The 16450-nt window shown below is 42.7% G+C and overlaps 1 protein-coding gene across 1 annotated transcript in view; it reads right to left on the reverse strand.

Annotated features, from left to right (window-relative positions):
* Window positions 1–16450, reverse strand: part of CACNA1B (calcium voltage-gated channel subunit alpha1 B) — a 296895-nt gene that overhangs the window by 57249 nt on the left and 223196 nt on the right. The window contains exons 23-26 of the mRNA XM_075170459.1: window positions 13091–13220; window positions 11502–11561; window positions 10111–10217; window positions 1556–1652 (exon numbers count right to left, since the gene is read on the reverse strand). Coding sequence (XP_075026560.1) covers window positions 1556–1652; window positions 10111–10217; window positions 11502–11561; window positions 13091–13220 — 394 coding nt within the window. The remainder of the gene's footprint in view (window positions 1–1555; window positions 1653–10110; window positions 10218–11501; window positions 11562–13090; window positions 13221–16450) is intronic.

Below are 16450 nucleotides of genomic sequence, written 5' to 3' on the forward strand. Positions count from 1 at the left end.
CAAAACAACCGAATGTTTCGAATAATATTTTTCTAATGAACTGTCTATTAAAATTAAGTGTGACTAATCTAGTCAGCATATGTCACTTCTGAACTCCCTGCAAAGAACTTCTCAAATACATTTATTTTTTGGTTATTAGTCACTGATTCATTGTTACAAGTAATTTGCAGTTTAATTTTAGTCTGAGAAGTTTGTCATAATAATAGAAATTGAGCAGTCTTACTGCCCAAGCGCGGGGTTTGGACAATACTGTTCCTGTTTCTCTGAATGGAATTGAATAATTCACAAAATTACACTCCTGATGCAACCCAGAAATCCTGAATTAAAACACTGGAAATATCTCTAATCACCCCATTAATCTTGCTGATTGTTGCATACAAGACCACATCCAGGAAAAAAAAATTGAAAGAATTTTGAAGACAAACCATATGAATATGACTTCTGCTTCACCTAAAGATTTCTGAATACTCCTTTAGAAGTGGTAAAGTTACTCTGTCAAATGGCTTGAAAATAAGGAAGACGTTCAATAAAAAGCAAGCGTTCGGTGTCCTGCTGTAGGACTGAGCTACTGTCGACTGTTTTATGACTTAAGAGCGGTACATTTCAAATCTCCAAACAAATAAAGACCGTTTTCTACATTGTTCAACATTACCATTCCTTACCTTTTGAGGTAAATTTAGTACACATAAAAATGCATAAAATCAAAATTATTTAAGCGTGAATTGTGGGTAAGGACAAAAGCAAATCTATATAACAGCTGCCCCCAATTTTTACGTGCCACTATGTGAAAACAGGAATTGTCAGACGTAGTTTCACCCTTGCAAAAGCACCCATTGCTTTTTCCCCATCTCTCAGAAAAGAGCCTGCAAGCAGTGATGCCACATGAAGACATTCTACAATAGGTATGCAAGAGTTCCCAAAACTCAGAAATTATTAAATTTTGTACGTCCTTCGATTCTCTGCTTCCATGGGCTGGCTGTATCTCAAAGTGTTCGTGAATTGGTGTTGAATAAGTAACCACAGGCCATTACGTTTACGTTTATTTTACTTTGTAACTTAGTATTCTAGAGATGAAAGGGTACTGCTGTAAAACCCTGCACTATATATTCTTTAATAGAAAAACTGAACAGATTAAAAGTCCTCATACAGCAACAACATTTCTCTTTAGACTGTGGAAAATCTTGCAATATTCATGTTAAGTTCTCTAGGGAAAGTCAAACACTCCAAAACCTATTTTCTCCTATATCATTTCTAAGAGCATCATACTTATGAACTGTAATTTCATTTATTTGCATTTTTTTCTTTTCTTTTTTTAGAAGTTTGATTTTAATGTGGATTCACAATAATTCATAATATTGCACACAATGTTTGCAAAAGAAACAAGTGTTTGACATTTGCTAAACATCTGCACAACTATTTTTATAAATCTGGCAAAGGGATTAATTGCAACAAAATAAAAGGAACAAAAATAACTTGGATTAAGTTTAGTCCATCAGCTTTCATTCAGATCAGTTCAAACCTCCAGAGAAGGAAAGCTTTGCGGTTATTCTCTAACCTTTAGTTTTGGCAGCCGTTTGATGGTCTTCAGCGGTCTTAGGACCCGCAGAACTCGCAGTGACTTGATTGTGTTGATGTCCTTGCCTTTGGTTCCTCTGCAAGGGATAAAAGGCACAAGAACAACAGAGGGAATAGTTTGGTCCTCAGGTCACTAACTAGAATATCTATAGGTACCCAGTGTGGTTTCGGTTGTGGAACTGTTTTGGGTTTGTTTTTTTTTTTACAGGTTTTGAGTGCCATCCTCGCCATGGACACAGACAGTAGGAGTGAGGACTGCAGACGAAGGCCCACTCGAGACGCGTTAATCACTGCACAGGAGGACGGCCGTGGGCAGGACATGGTCCTTGCAGTGTTCAGCCACACGTGCTCTCCAGCCTTCGCTCACTTCCCAGCTACTCACCGAGCACCACCCAGGAACTGGTGACCTTCCTGCCCCAACTCCCCACCCAGGCAACGGTCAAAGCTGCAGCCGCCGGGAGAGGAGGCTCGGTACGTTCATCCCAGCCCCAGGCAGGAGAAGTGAGAACGTCACACTTGGCTCTCCTCCTTCCCAGGCACCTGGGTGAGACAGGAGGACGTTTCTCTGTGTGCTTCTTGCACTTCTCTGGCAGGGATGTTGTGTCGAGACAAGCAGACAGCGACCAGAGGGAACTGGAGCCTTCACGGTGAGGGACAGAGCTCTCCTGGGGACGAGAGCCGCTCCATGCCCGTACCCTCATCCTCTTGGAAGACATGCTACCAAACCCATGTGGGAACATGTAATATGATGGCATATTACATGCCTGGAACAGTGCTAGGGCAACGTCCCACTTACGCATGCAGGTGCCGTAAGTCACTAACGTCATGGGACTTTAGTTTTTGTTAAAACTGAGTGCAAGACTCGAGACCGCTCCTCTTGTTACCGTAAGAGGTTTTTAGGGGAAGGACAGAGTTCCTTTCCTCGTGCACTTCCAAAATAAATAAAAAAGACACAGTTACATCTTCTTCCAACCCCACAGCAAAACAATGACATTCCCCTTCGTTTCATATGAAGTGAAAAATGGGATGAAAATCTTTAACAGAGTTTTATTCATGACTATAGGTTTGGGTACTGTATTGAAGTAACACAGGTGTGAATGAATAACATGTTAACAGATGCTGATATACCTGTTCTACGCTCTTGCAGTTTGCTAAACATTTCTCTTCTCCAACAAGAAAGCAATAGAAATACAAGAAACCCGAGAGACCCACAAGAGGTACGTGCAGGTAGTGGGCTGCAAAGCTTCCCCCACCCTGCCCGCAGCCAGCCCTATGCACTGTGCTAAGGGATAAGCACGCAGCGCGGAGGAAACCACCCAGTTTAGTGGCTGGCTGACCTTGCTCAGCCCTGAAAGGTGTCTTTTTGCAATATATTCACTTCTAAAAGACTAATAACTCAGTACTAATGCTGTACTACTCAATACTAACACTGGACTGGAATCTGCAACCTAGAAACACATTCCTGCCTCGTCTCCGGTCTCTTTCTCCAATTACCAGTCACTGCAGTTGTCCTGAAATGCAATAAGCAGTGAGAGACAAGGAATTTTTGGAGAGCCGTGGGTTGTATCCTAATGACTTATACGTTGAACACAAGTTGCCTTTGCACGTGATTTAATAGAAATGGAGAAGAGGGGGAACAGGATGGAGATTTACTTATCCTCTCCCTATCTCGTTTTTCAGGGCTGCTTTAGTGCCATTTTATTCAGCCGCAGGTGGATCCTGACTGCTGGCACGGCTGTAAATCCAGGTGATTGAGCTAACACTCATGGAGTTACAGGACTGATTTAATGCCACAAAATAATTATTATGTATTTAAAAGAAATCATTTTTGATTCTCATTAGAGACCCTTTAATCTGGTCGAGATGAAGCAGACACTGCCAACATAGCTTTTACCGGCTTTCTCTTCAGGTTTTAGCAGAACTGAAGATCTGGCCCATGTTTGGCTTTGCATACTTGCTTTCAAATCACCAACTCCTAGCAAGCAACGATCCTGCCACGGTCACTGCACCCATCTCCTTGTCACCATAGCCTCCAGCTGAGTGAGCCAAACTGGAGCTCACCTACTCCCCAGGCAGCTTTGTCTGATCCTTAGCAATGCCCTGGCTGCCAAACAATTTATTCGGCCTTTTGAGGAGGACAGTCAGTGGCAGGAGGGAAGTAGAAGGGGAAACAGGTTACCAGGAAGGAGATACCACCTGGCTTGGCCAGCCAGCCAGCCTGTCCCCATGGCTGATGGCCACCCAGCACATGCCCATCACCTTGGCTGCCCTTGCTGCTCTCTCCACCTTCTCCCCTCTGGAAGGCCAAGCAAATGCTTGGGTTGCTCCATGTTGCCCAGCTTTTCGGGGTTTAACTAGATGAGGAAGCCAGGGCAGAGAGGGTGAAGAGGTAGGAGCTGAGGAAAATAGAGGTGAGAGAAGAGTGAAGGTGAGAGGGCCAAGGGACATGGGGTTGGGGCAGTAGGAGAAAGAAAGAGGTGGGATACCTTGGCCCAGAACTATATGCAATTCTTGATCATTTGTGGCCACGTTTCTGGTTTGCAGATCAACACACACAGCCCAGCTTAGCAGCACAGCCACTGGCAGGTAGCAACTGAACTAGTAAACCTCAACAGTCCTCACCTGGGTTCAAGCAGAACCAGAGAATATTTCTGCATGGTGTCTTCCAGGAGACCTAAACATCTATTTACTACGCTGCCGAGCATTTGCGCTAAGTAACAACTGTATTAATAAGGCCTCCTGGAAGGGAAGTTCAGGATGAGAACAGAGACACTTCTCAGCTCTGAAGGAGTTAGCTCAGGTCTCACAGAGCTGGCTCCAAGCCTGGAGCAACAACCTCAGAGGACTTAATATTTCTAGGAAGGTTAAACAGACCTAGTGGGGACTAGTGAATAGGGGGGGCAGAGCAAATCCTTCCTCCTGGGTCTATGAGAGAAGAAGCTGTTTTTCCCTCGCACGGGGAGGCACACGGATGACTGCACTGAGCGCCTGGAGGTAAAGGGCAGACAGCTCCAGTCCTACAAAATTCCTTCTGCCTGAATGAAGGATACTAAGAAGGGTTGATTTTTTTTGTTTTTTTCAGTCACCTAAGCAAATAAAGAGCGTGAGCCAATTAAATGTTAATGGGATTTATGATCTAAGTCATATAGAGAATCCTGAAAAATCATACTTATTTCTTGTCACATAGGTTCCCGCTGTAGGAGAAAGCTTTTTCAACGGACTGGTACTCTGAACTAGAGTGATGCAAATTGCATTTTAATTAAATGGATCTTCTGCCACTATTTCAGCCTGTCAAATAAAACCTTAAGGGTTGTTTTTGATGTTTTTAAGAAACCTCTCTACCAATATTGTTTTTTACACTACTCTACAAAGCCAGATGTCCCACAAAATAGAAAGTCTAGGATTCAGACTTGATGGAACTAGGATTCAGTCAAAATGTGTATACAAGCATGCATTTGACCAGAATATTTCTCACAACAAAAATATATTGTTATGGAAGGACAAGATCTTAGGTGACTGCAGAATAACAACTACAAAATTCAGACGAGCTACAGAAGAGCAAGCAGGATAAAGACAGACAGCGAACAGAAGCCCAATGACTTAAAAAAGAAAAAACACCATGAAGAAAAAAATTGCCTTAGGTCAATTCTGGTTACATTAGACCAGTTCTGTTTTTTCTGGGGCAGTTCGCTGCTCATTTGTTTAAAACATTAAAAATATTTTAGAAGAGCTTTGCATGGCTTTTTTTCCTTTAATAAATAAAAGGTCCTTTAAAAAATTAATAGTTCTTTAAAATGGAAGCTTCTTGTTTCTGTTGCTTCTGCCAGCAGCTCTGATTTCACGTAACATGGGTCTTTCAGAGTCATGTTATCAAATATTCAGAATAGGGCGGAGTCACCACCTTCTGCAATTGCCTGAAATCCCCAAGGCAGAAAGTGAATTCCTCCACCGAAGAGTAAAAGAGGTCATGCAACGCTGCCCAAGCACAAAGCCACCCTCTTCCAGGGTCTGAATGATCTGGTTTCCTAGACAGAAGAAAGAAACAAGTACCCAATTTCCTGGAGCACATCGAAGACCTTTCTTTGCACCCTTTTCATTGCACCTCTGGGTTATCTGCTGCAGAGGAGCCCCCCCGAGCTCCTGTCCTGCTTGGAACTGCGGCGTGAGACGATGCAGCTCTGCCTCCCGCTCCGTCCCCAAAGCAAAGCTGCGCTGTACCACACCAACGACAAAACTGCCGCCTCCTTGCAACTTTTGCTACCTCCTTCTTTACAAATGGCCCCTGCCAACCTCTCGAAAAGATCTCTACGCTTTGTTTTCATGTCAAAGACACTTCACCAATGTCAGAGGCTGACAGCCTGAATCCCAGCTGGGTCGCATTGCCCAGACTGCACAAAATTAGTCCTGAAGCTTCCAGCACTGCCAATGCAGTTTAGAGGTGCAATCCTCTGAATGAGAATAAAATTGCTTCTTTAAACCTAGTTATTAAGATTTTAATGAATTGCAACTCACACATTAACGATGTACCCACTAAGTCATCCCCTCAAGTCTTTTTGGTACAAATATATCTGCTTATCATGGTTTCTGACTCTGGTCTACTTGGCTTTCTAGTCTGCTTCTATCCTCTGCTTAAAGAAAATTAGGATGAATGAGGATTGTTAAGGGAAAATACGTTTCGCTGAATAATGAGTAATAAAGGGACAAAGGAGTCGATGCAATGGGTGTAACATGGTTCGTTTCCACAGTGGCAAGTGTGTGTACACATGTTTGACAGGCATAACAGTGCAGCAAGAGACAGGAATAACATATTACCCCATGAAACTCCTAGAGAGAGATTCCAGCAAGAAGAAGACAAAGAAAGAGCAGAGTCAATGACAAACAAACATCAGGCTATACAGTGCACCCCATGCACATACAGATATGTGCTGGCAGATAATCCCATCCCCTGTCCCACACCCACCAACTCAATGTTCATAAAAATAAACAAGCAAGGAAGCAACATATTGGCTATACAGCATATACCCACACATCCCCCCACGGTGCATCAGCCCTTCGACCGACAAGCAGACGGGGCAAATATACCTTCATCCTCCTGACGCTTTGGGAGGTAATAACCTTGATCGTTTGGCAAATGCTGCTTGCTTTTTCAAAGAGCAGCGTGAAATTCTGTGCATCTCAGCCACCTTTCTGTTGTTGAAAATGTAAAAATGCAATCTCTTTGCTGCTATTCATCAGCTATTTCTATTGAGCAAGTACATTTTACACCTGGGGCTGATAAATTTTGATGACAAATTTGCTAGCTTGCTTTAAGCTCCTCTACTTCTATTTCCCTAAAGACTAAAACATGTCTGTATGTTTGCGGCATGTTTATCTCTAGAAAAAGGAAGGAATTTCTCTTTGAAATACATTGCTAAATGGAAGACATTCTTTTATTATCATCATCGTCCGTATTATTAATGTTTCTAGCATCTCACTAGGGGCCTTGTTTTATATTTTTTCTTTTTTTTAACTACAGTCAAGCACAGAATAGCTTCTAAAGAGCTACAGGCAGAAAGTACTGATAGCTGGTTTGAGAGGCTGAGATGGATTTTATGAACCTTGCAGCAATGACTGATACCATCTCGTATGCCTAAACAAACATAGGCTGTTGCAATAGTCCAGATGGAAGCGTTTCAGGGAGCTCTGTTTTTCCTAGGTTTTCAGTGACATGTCTATTCAGCAAGAAGTTGATTCACATCACCTTCGCTGGACACCGATGAGGTCAAGAACATGCATGAATTAAATCACACCCACTGAGTGGCAATCATGTATTCTTGCAAACAGAAACTGGTAACAGCCACGTTAAATACATTTTTACAGTGACACTAATGATGAGTGACAGGACTGTAGTGTTTGCTAGAAAAAGCCCACTAACAAAACAATGAAGATTACCCAGTTTATTCTCCAAAAGCTCGTTTTCAGGATTATCAAAATTCAGCAGGCTTGGTGCGTCCGTCTGGTTTAACCAAACAACGCAGTAGAGCTAAGGACGTGACTATCTACCCAATTTTCATCGGAGCAGTCTGAGACTTGTTAGTATTCATAACTGAACTAGTGGGAACAGAGCGCGAGTCGTCATCTACGAATGACTGGATCTCCTGCTCCCAGGTTAGACCAGATATACTGCAAGAATTCTCTGAATTGGACGTCAACACTCACTGCCTGCTGAAACATGGACATGTAGCAGAGGTTACAGTCATTATAAAAATCACAGAAGAAATTCAAATTTTTCCAAGCGTCAGAAATAGATTTGACTTGCTTTAATCTGGGAGACAGTAAATAGGCAGGCAGGTTTTATGTATTCGGTTTCTGTAAATCCCTGCTCAATACTTACTCAAAGAGTATGTAAAATAGAAGCAGCCTGGGGCACACTATTATGAAGCACAGGCAGGGGATGTACAAGTAATTTATTTAGAGGCTGATTGAGGTGCTGCTAGATATTCATGGCCCAATGCAAGCAATAGAAAACTTGAGCACAAAAAGACTCAGAAAGATTAAAAATTATTCATTTTAATCCGTAACTTGTCCAAAAGAAAATTTTGTTCAAAGAGAAGATGTTTTAAAGGCAAACCCTGATGTTTGTTCTCGCAGCACACAGAGTTGCTCTGAAGGGCTCACAAAATGCCCCTTCTCCCAGTCTGCCTTGAAAGTTTGAATTCTTAATGGAAAAGGGAAATTCTCAGTGAACAACAGACTTGGATAATATTGCTTTGCAAACTAATACTTGTGACTAATATTATTTTACTTATATACCTCTTTTCAATCCAGAGGAGCTCCATTAACGTGCTAAACTTTTTTAGTAAGTTTTTGCTGAACTTGTTCTGACCGTGTCCAGTTCTGAAAGATGTTACGCTAATATATTTCATGTGCAGGGAAATTAAGCCACACACATGTCTAGTCAAGCTTAAAAAGCAGCCTGGATGTCAAATTTTAGGTCACCAGACCAGACCAGCAATTCCATCTCAACACAACCTTGCTTACAAACAGAGTGCTCAGCTCCTCTGAAAAACAAATTTCTAATGAACAGGGACAAAGTCTTTAAAGAGAGGAGGGCAGAATCGCTTTGAAAAACTTACATTGGACATGACTTGCTCCAAGATCTAAACAATTCTTTGGTGTAGGATTGGGTACAGAAAGCCCAGACCCCGATATCCCCAAGTGTCACTCCTCGACTGGCTCAAAAATCATATCTCCTTCTGTCCATTCACTCCTTGGTCAAATTAGCTTAGACTTTTTTTATCCAGCATTTGCTATGAAGAATAGAAGATCTAGAATACAAATCTCACAGCCTTAATGTGAAAGGAATTTTGACACCTCAGAAAATGAAAAACTCCTGAGAAATATTCCAGACTAACCTTACCAGAAAGGTTCCAGTAACTTTTTGTGCTGCAAGGGACATGGCAGTATTTTTCATCAGCAGAGCACGTACGAGGAGCAATGGATTCGGCTGTCTGCCTAAAAATTACTGTCAGTCTAAAATAGAGAGGACACGCTTCCGCAGTTCCTTGGCAAAAAGGTGAATGCTTTTTCTCATTAGCAAGTAAAACACTGCTAATTTCTTCACCTTCTCTAATCATCATGTCAACAAACAGGTGAGTGGAGTTTGGGCATGGGCTGCTAAACTGTAATTACTCAAGGCTAATTTAGCAGAATATTAAACTGGCCAAGTCCTGTAGCCTGTTTCCAGGTAATCTCCTAGAATTTCTCAGGAAAACATTTGCAATACAGTTATTCCGTGGCCTAGAACTATACGTGGAAAATTTCTTTCCATCATCCAACTCCGAGCTTCCCAAGTATTGAAGAACCTGCATTGCTCTTCCTTTGGTCTCTTCTGGGAAAAATGCTCAAATGAAAAGCTAATCTTCATTTTTAAAAAGCAATTCCTCTTTGTCTGTTGCTCAAAATCCTCCATGACATTAAAGAAGCACACAGAACATTATTTAAGGTCATAAATAGAGAGCTGTGACTGAGGGAGGGAGCAATTAGCCTTAGAAGTGAAACTCTCTGGAAATGCAAGTGCCCTGAATGAGAGAGGAGGAGGAGAGAGAAATACCAAAGGTATATGAACCAGAAATATCCATGACACTAGAAATAATGTTTTGTAAAGAGTTCACTGAGTTATCAGCTGATATCATTAACTATTTTTGCATAGTAAGAACAATTTTTAAAACAATTGCCTGAAGACACTGGACTGCCACAAACTGTTACAAGGTGTCCTTGAAAATAAGTTGCCCAAACGGTCACAAAAATCTTGGCTTAATGTTTGAATAAACAGCGCATAGTCTCACCCTAAAGCTGGGAGAATTTTCAAGAGATTCTACAACACAAATTTAGGGATTTTTTTTTTTTCTTCCCCCCAGCTACGAGATGATAAAGGGCAGAAACTGAACATTTCACTGAGAAATGGAGCCACAAACACTATGCTTCAACTAGCTCTGTGCCAGGGTCCTGCCTCCTCTGCAACTTATTTCCTAGAAATTGGGAAAATGTACTTACGAGAAGGCAAATGCCACCAAGGCCCCACTGACCACAATGAAGTCCAGGATATTCCACAGGTCACGGAAGTAGGAGCCAGGGTGGAGTAACAGCCCCAAGTCAATCATCTTTGGAGGAAACACACGAAAAGAAAGAGTTTTAATAAAACAAGTACCAAACCAACACTACCGAGGTACAGAGGAATGTCCTCCACCAAATGACCCTTCACAAACTCTTCTTCAGGGCTTCACAGCAGCAGGGCAACATCTAGATGCTTAGTCAGGCTGCTCACCTCTAACAGGCACAGAGAGCTCTGTCAAAACTGAAGCTGAAGTCAATAAACCGTAACCAAAAACACGAGAGACAAGAGTACCAACCGCTACATAGGATTCTTTGCACAGACATGCATTAATTTATGGGAACAGCAGTTTGTGTGTGAAACAGCCAAATAGTTTAATTTTATTCTACCCCAATCCTACCAGATTAGTAGGAGTTAACAACTGGCATAGGATATTACACAATAATCCACAAAGAGAGGGTGGGAAGACCCACAGCCAAATGCAACAGTCAAAGAAATACGCCTGCTCCAGAGCACTTGCTGAAAGACGCTGCTCAGCGTAGCAGCCTGGCCTGCTTCTGCCCGAGGCTGAGTCTCCCCTTACAACGCTGCTGACGATCTTCTACAGTCGAGTCTCAAAGTGCATGCTAGACATGTTATCTGTTTTTCTGAGAGCTCTATAACTGCCCACGTAAGGTTGCTTTCCTCACATAGCTTCAAATCCTTCTACTGAGCGAACAAGGGAAAATCTCTTTTTTGTTCTGCATCTCTTTTGCATCTTGCTCTGACACTAAAAACTAACTCATCATTACCCCAAGAATAAATCCTGACTTCATTAGAATTGTGCTTTCTGGAAAGTTCTGCCCCACAGTCTTAGCGAAACATATCACCCTACTGAGTAAAGTAAAAAGATAAATCCTCAACTTTTTGAAACATGACAGACCAAGAATCAGTTGCTATTAATATTCCTGATCAACGTCAAAGGAAAAGGGAAGAATCAGACGTGTCTCAGTAAGGTCTATCAGCTCCCGTGTCCTTAGCCACGCACAGACGTTTCTGCATCAGGCACTCACATTTCTTATCCTCTTACACAACCACAGCTACTAAAGATATCCTTATTTTCTTCCATAAAATGTGAGATTAAAGAAACCAGGAGAGCCGCTCCAGAAAGGTATCTGTTGTGCACCGGCTACTTCTGAGTGCTGTTCCCGAGTTAAAGCTTTCCGTCATCACCACCTCTCCAGGCGCCCCAGGGAGCTCTGTCGTGTTCCACCCTCTTTCTCCCGCTTCCCAGAAGTAGGCGAGCGTAAATCCGAAAGGGGAGGTGAACCTTTCTGCCTGGAAAAATTCTTACCTTGATCACCATCTCAAAGGTAAAGACACCCGTAAATATATAATCCAAGTATTTCAGAGCCTAAATGGGAAAGAGAAATGCGTATTAGGGGAGACTACACACTGAAATAATCTGCACATGAGCAAAGAGCAAAAAGTCTATTCTAGCAACGGTCTATTTGCTACAATGGGTAAGGGTCATCTGATGGGAGGCTTTCGAATTGTTTAGGTACAAACTCGAATCATCTGATTTAAACAGCAACATTTTTTCCAGTCCTTGCCCGCCTGCAGTATGCATGCCCATGGGTTGCTTCAGTGCACCTGCACATATGGTAGGTTTAATAGGGCTAAATGGATACTTCAAATCAAAATATCTGAATATCCTTTCCTAAAGAGCTTAGCTGCAGCATCTGTGTAGCAGCCTGGGTTTCTCTTCTGCTGTAGCTGATGACAGTATTACTAAAGACCTCGGGAGAGTAAGAAAGTGATAAAATCCTTTTTGTAAAACTGATTCCACAGTTATTAAGGATGAGAAAGAGAGATTGCTCGTAGCTACTTCAGCTCGTTACTGATATAGGGATTCGGGGATCATCCTCTGGAAAAAGCTAATACCGACCAGATTCAGGCAATTCCTGCTCTGACCTGGTCTGCCGACTCGTGCTCTGAAGCAATTTGGTTCCTTAATCTGTTTAAGGGGTGGGTGAACACCGACTCCTCAGTACACATCCTGGTAAATGCAATACCAGTCCATTCAAATATCTATAGACCTCCTAAATTTTAACATAATTCTGTGGCTGGGATGCACCTATTCACAGTCAGATTCATATGATTATACATAGTAAATGGATATTAAGTCAATATAAATATCACATGATGTCCACATACTGCAACTATCTACATGGAAGAATCCAAAATTAGGCAACTGCATCTTGCAATTTCTCTACTTAATCTTCAGTTCTGTAGACTCCCAGTTGTCCATGTAACTGTAACCACCTCTGGGCCAATGTCCTCATGTGAATGTGCTTGAAAAAAGACACCCAGCTCTCTGCTTCATGAAGACTCCTGGGCTGCACGCTCTCATGTAAAAGGTGGCACGCTCCTACTTCTGCTCCTAACGGCACCCATCTATGAAGTCTGCGAGTTTGGTTTGACATCCATGGATAAATAGATTTTCTACTAATTCTAGGAGGTTGCTACCATGCCCCACCAAGATAAAGAGCCACATCTGGTTTTACTTCCTCAGGTTCTGCTCTAGCAGGAGCAGGGGATCTTAGGACAGCGTCAGCCCTGGCTTGTGCCTGGGGAAGCCCTTCCCATTCCTGACTGGTGTGTAAGCTTTGCAGGCTTCTTCCACGTGAGTCACACCAGCCAAACCACCTGTGATTTCCAAGTTCTCAAACTCAGATGTGGTTGAAGCAGCAGAAAGGGAGAGGAATTGTGAGCATTTTGAGAGCGGAACAAGCGATTTGGAGTATGTTATTAAAGAAAGATCCAGTTTTGCACTTGCCAGTGCACCGTGTTATCCTTTGGCGATGGGAATGGACATGCCATGTGCATAACTGCTGGGAGAAGCAGAACAACTTTATTCTGGCCATGTCGGTTGGTACTCACGTCATTCCTCGGCGACTCGGCTTGGACAGGGTCTTCTGCAGCCAGGGCAATGCTGCTGAGGGCTATAACTATGAGGATGACCATCTCGAAATAGCGCAGGTTGACAATGTAGTGGAACAGACGCCGAATCCTGCAAACAACGAAAGGGCATAGGAGGGCGATTGCAGGTGCTGTAAGTCAAATGCTGTGGTATGAAAGACTGGCAGAAGGACAACGTTCATCAGGAATATCACCTTTAGGATTCCTAATACAATAATGCTAAGAAGATAAAAACTAGGATCAATAGCTTTAAACTCCAGTTTGTAACAGATCTGTCGTGAGATTTAAAGACATTTAACATCTCTGCACTGCTCTCTACCCCCTCTGCAAAGCAATGACATCCATCTATCTATCAAAAGGGCATTAAGAGCTTTCAAGCATTCCGACTCAATTCTACAAATTATGTTTATATACCTCGCAATCCTTTTCACTTTGAACTCATAGGCTAAAGTCCTGAGAGTTCAAAATTAGTTCTGAAATCCTTTTAATATCAACTAATCCCTTTAAAATTCAGATATATGCTATGGACTGTAACACTCAGCTTAAACTGGCTTCGTAACTATGAGTATTACTTCTAGCAGTCTCTCTCTTGCCAAGTACCTCTGCCTGCACTTTATTCTAAGCTATGCTTTATAAGCTGCACAAATAGTTTACAGTAATATATTTGACTATTTTAACCTAATTTTTTTCTTCACAAATTGTGTCCAAGAAAAGTGACAAATGCTTCAATTTCTAAGCAATGCAAAACTATTCACAATTTCAGCTAATAACTCTATCTGACCACAATTCACAAATACTTAACTGGACAGAAAACTCTACATTTGCACCATATTTGTCAGCTGAATAAAGGACTTAGGTTCTGCCTGAAAATCAAATTATATCTGTAACTCGCCAACAACCTTGTTATCTGAGAATGTAATTTAGTTACTATATCACATTTTCTCTAAGCAAATATCTGAACAGTTAGAATTAAAATTTATTTTTCACATCCACTTATAGATTCATTTTCTCTGGATTGCTAATGGGTTCAGAATGAAAGAGAGTTACAAATACCAAGGAAACAGATTTGATACAAAATAACATGAAGAAAAGTACTTTTGTGGATCCCTTAACTCTGGTTATCAATCTGACGGAAGAGGAGTATCGTCTACGTGCTCTATGAATCCATAGAAGTGAAAGGCAACACTTTCAATAACATTTGTAACTGTAATTCATGCATCAAACTCAATTCATCAAAGAAATAACAAGTCCCTATTTTTAGATCTTCATCATTCATAACCAGCAGTGAGATGCGGGAGCATTTGTAAACTGCCAGTGGTGCTTGAGAAATCATTTTCAATGCGTGTCTGTTTTAAGAGGCTGGGTGGCACTTGGGAAGTAATACATTTCATTTATGCTTCTCAGAACTGTTTTGCTCACGAGCAGCACCTGGGTCATGCATCCCCAGCAGGGCTTGGAAGGGAGACAGTTAGCAATAGATGTGGTGAAAACCTTCATACCCCAGAAAGCAGAAAGACCTCTCTTGAGAAATCAGCACCAGCCAAAACACCTGAGGGGATCCAGCTGGGCCTGCATCTTGCCCAGAGGAAGAAAAACAAGTTGCTGACATTCCTAGAGCTTGGTCTTTGTCTTGTTATTCCCCCTTGGCCCTGGGTTATAATACCTCTCTCCCAGTGAACTTTGTTTTTCCAATGGTCTTTTAGTACAACTTTTGGGGGAGGGTGCGTGTGTGCTGGAGAAAACTGCAGGACGACTGAAACCACATACCAAATCCTGGACTATGGGGCTCAGAAAGTCATACCTGTAGGACGTGGTGAGAGAAGACAGCGTACATATGAAACAGAAAAGTCTTGCTGCTTCTCTGTCTGCCCAGTCCACTCCTCAGCGCAGATTCTTTCGGGCTCGGGACCATCTAGCTTCCCACTCTGCACTGCTGCCTTTAGCATTTTGCAGCTAACACTTGTTCTTGGTGGTCGCTCCACAACAAAAAGATGTGAGCTACCAAATATTAGGGAAATCCTGTTTCCCTATCCAACCAGACAGGGGCCAAGCCCCATAATTCAAATTTGCCCCAGAAAGTGTAATTACACTGTGAGTGCACCTCATCTAACGCGCTCTCCTCCCCTTAGCTGCCTTTTACGTGAATTCAAAGGACATGTTGCCTTATTTGAAATAGCACAATGCTACCACAGTGTTCTGAAAAGGGAAAACTTCCCGGGCTTTCGGCTTGGTTATCCTAAAGTGTCCTGAGATCTACCTGGAGAAGGCAAAGGGGCAACACAAATGTCTCTCTTGTGGGTTTGAGACAGAAGGGGCCCGTATTGAGTCTTCAGTTCATTTCCTTCGGAGATGAGATGAGATTAGCAGTGGTTTGGGGTCATTCTCCCTCTCCAACGGCTGGCATTGAGAGATAGTCTCTAACTTCTCCCACTGATGAATTCCTTCTGTGCTCACAGCTATATCATGTTGGAGCACGCAGGGCTGTAGCCTGAACTACACAGCTGGCACTTATGTTTAAAGAAGGCATTCAGCTGCCTACTGCCCAGGGGTGCCAGACCATGGCTTCCACCACAGATGCTTTTCTGATGTCAAAGATGAGCACACGGAGCAGCCCGTTCTTGCTCCGCCGACTGCATCGGCAGCCGGGATGTAGCAGGAGGTGAGGAGCACTCATTCTTCTCTTGAATCGAGTTGCCAAAGGAAGGGCATGAGTCCACCTTAGGCATCTGAGCATGCAGAGTACAACCTCAAAGAGCAACATCTAGGATCTGCAACAAGTCTACCTGAGCCAGAGAGAAACGATCACATCTGCTCCTAGCAGATCTCTGGGTTGGCAGAAGTTTCAAATGCCCTCCATTGCCCTAAGTTACTGCTTAAAATGACTCACAGGCCTTCGTGCTACAATTATTACAACCCCTGCTGCTCTTGTCTAGTCCTGCAGCCCTTCAGAGCGACATGTTCAGTATTTACAGGCTTTGAGTACAAAGCTCCCCATGAGGCAGAGATGCCTGAAGCAGAAGAAATGCTGTAATCCCAACAGATCCCACAGGCTGTATTCTCAACCTTGGCAAATGAAAAATATTCACGTTTTCTCAGAAGTTCAAAGTTTTCAGTGATGCGAGGGTACTAGTATGGAAAGAGCACGAATTTCCAGCTGAGGAACCTGCACGAATTTGCTGACATTAAAAACAGCCCCCAACCTGCTTGTCCTGATAATGTCTTCTCCCAGTGACAGTCCACACTCCCCCCCTTTAGTGATCTACGACTGAGCAAATAACTGCCCACCCGACGGTCAGCAGGGCGGTTAGGAAGGGTCTGCCT

Source organism: Calonectris borealis, chromosome 21, assembly GCF_964195595.1.
Source record: "Calonectris borealis chromosome 21, bCalBor7.hap1.2, whole genome shotgun sequence".
Lineage (NCBI taxonomy): Eukaryota > Metazoa > Chordata > Aves > Procellariiformes > Procellariidae > Calonectris > Calonectris borealis.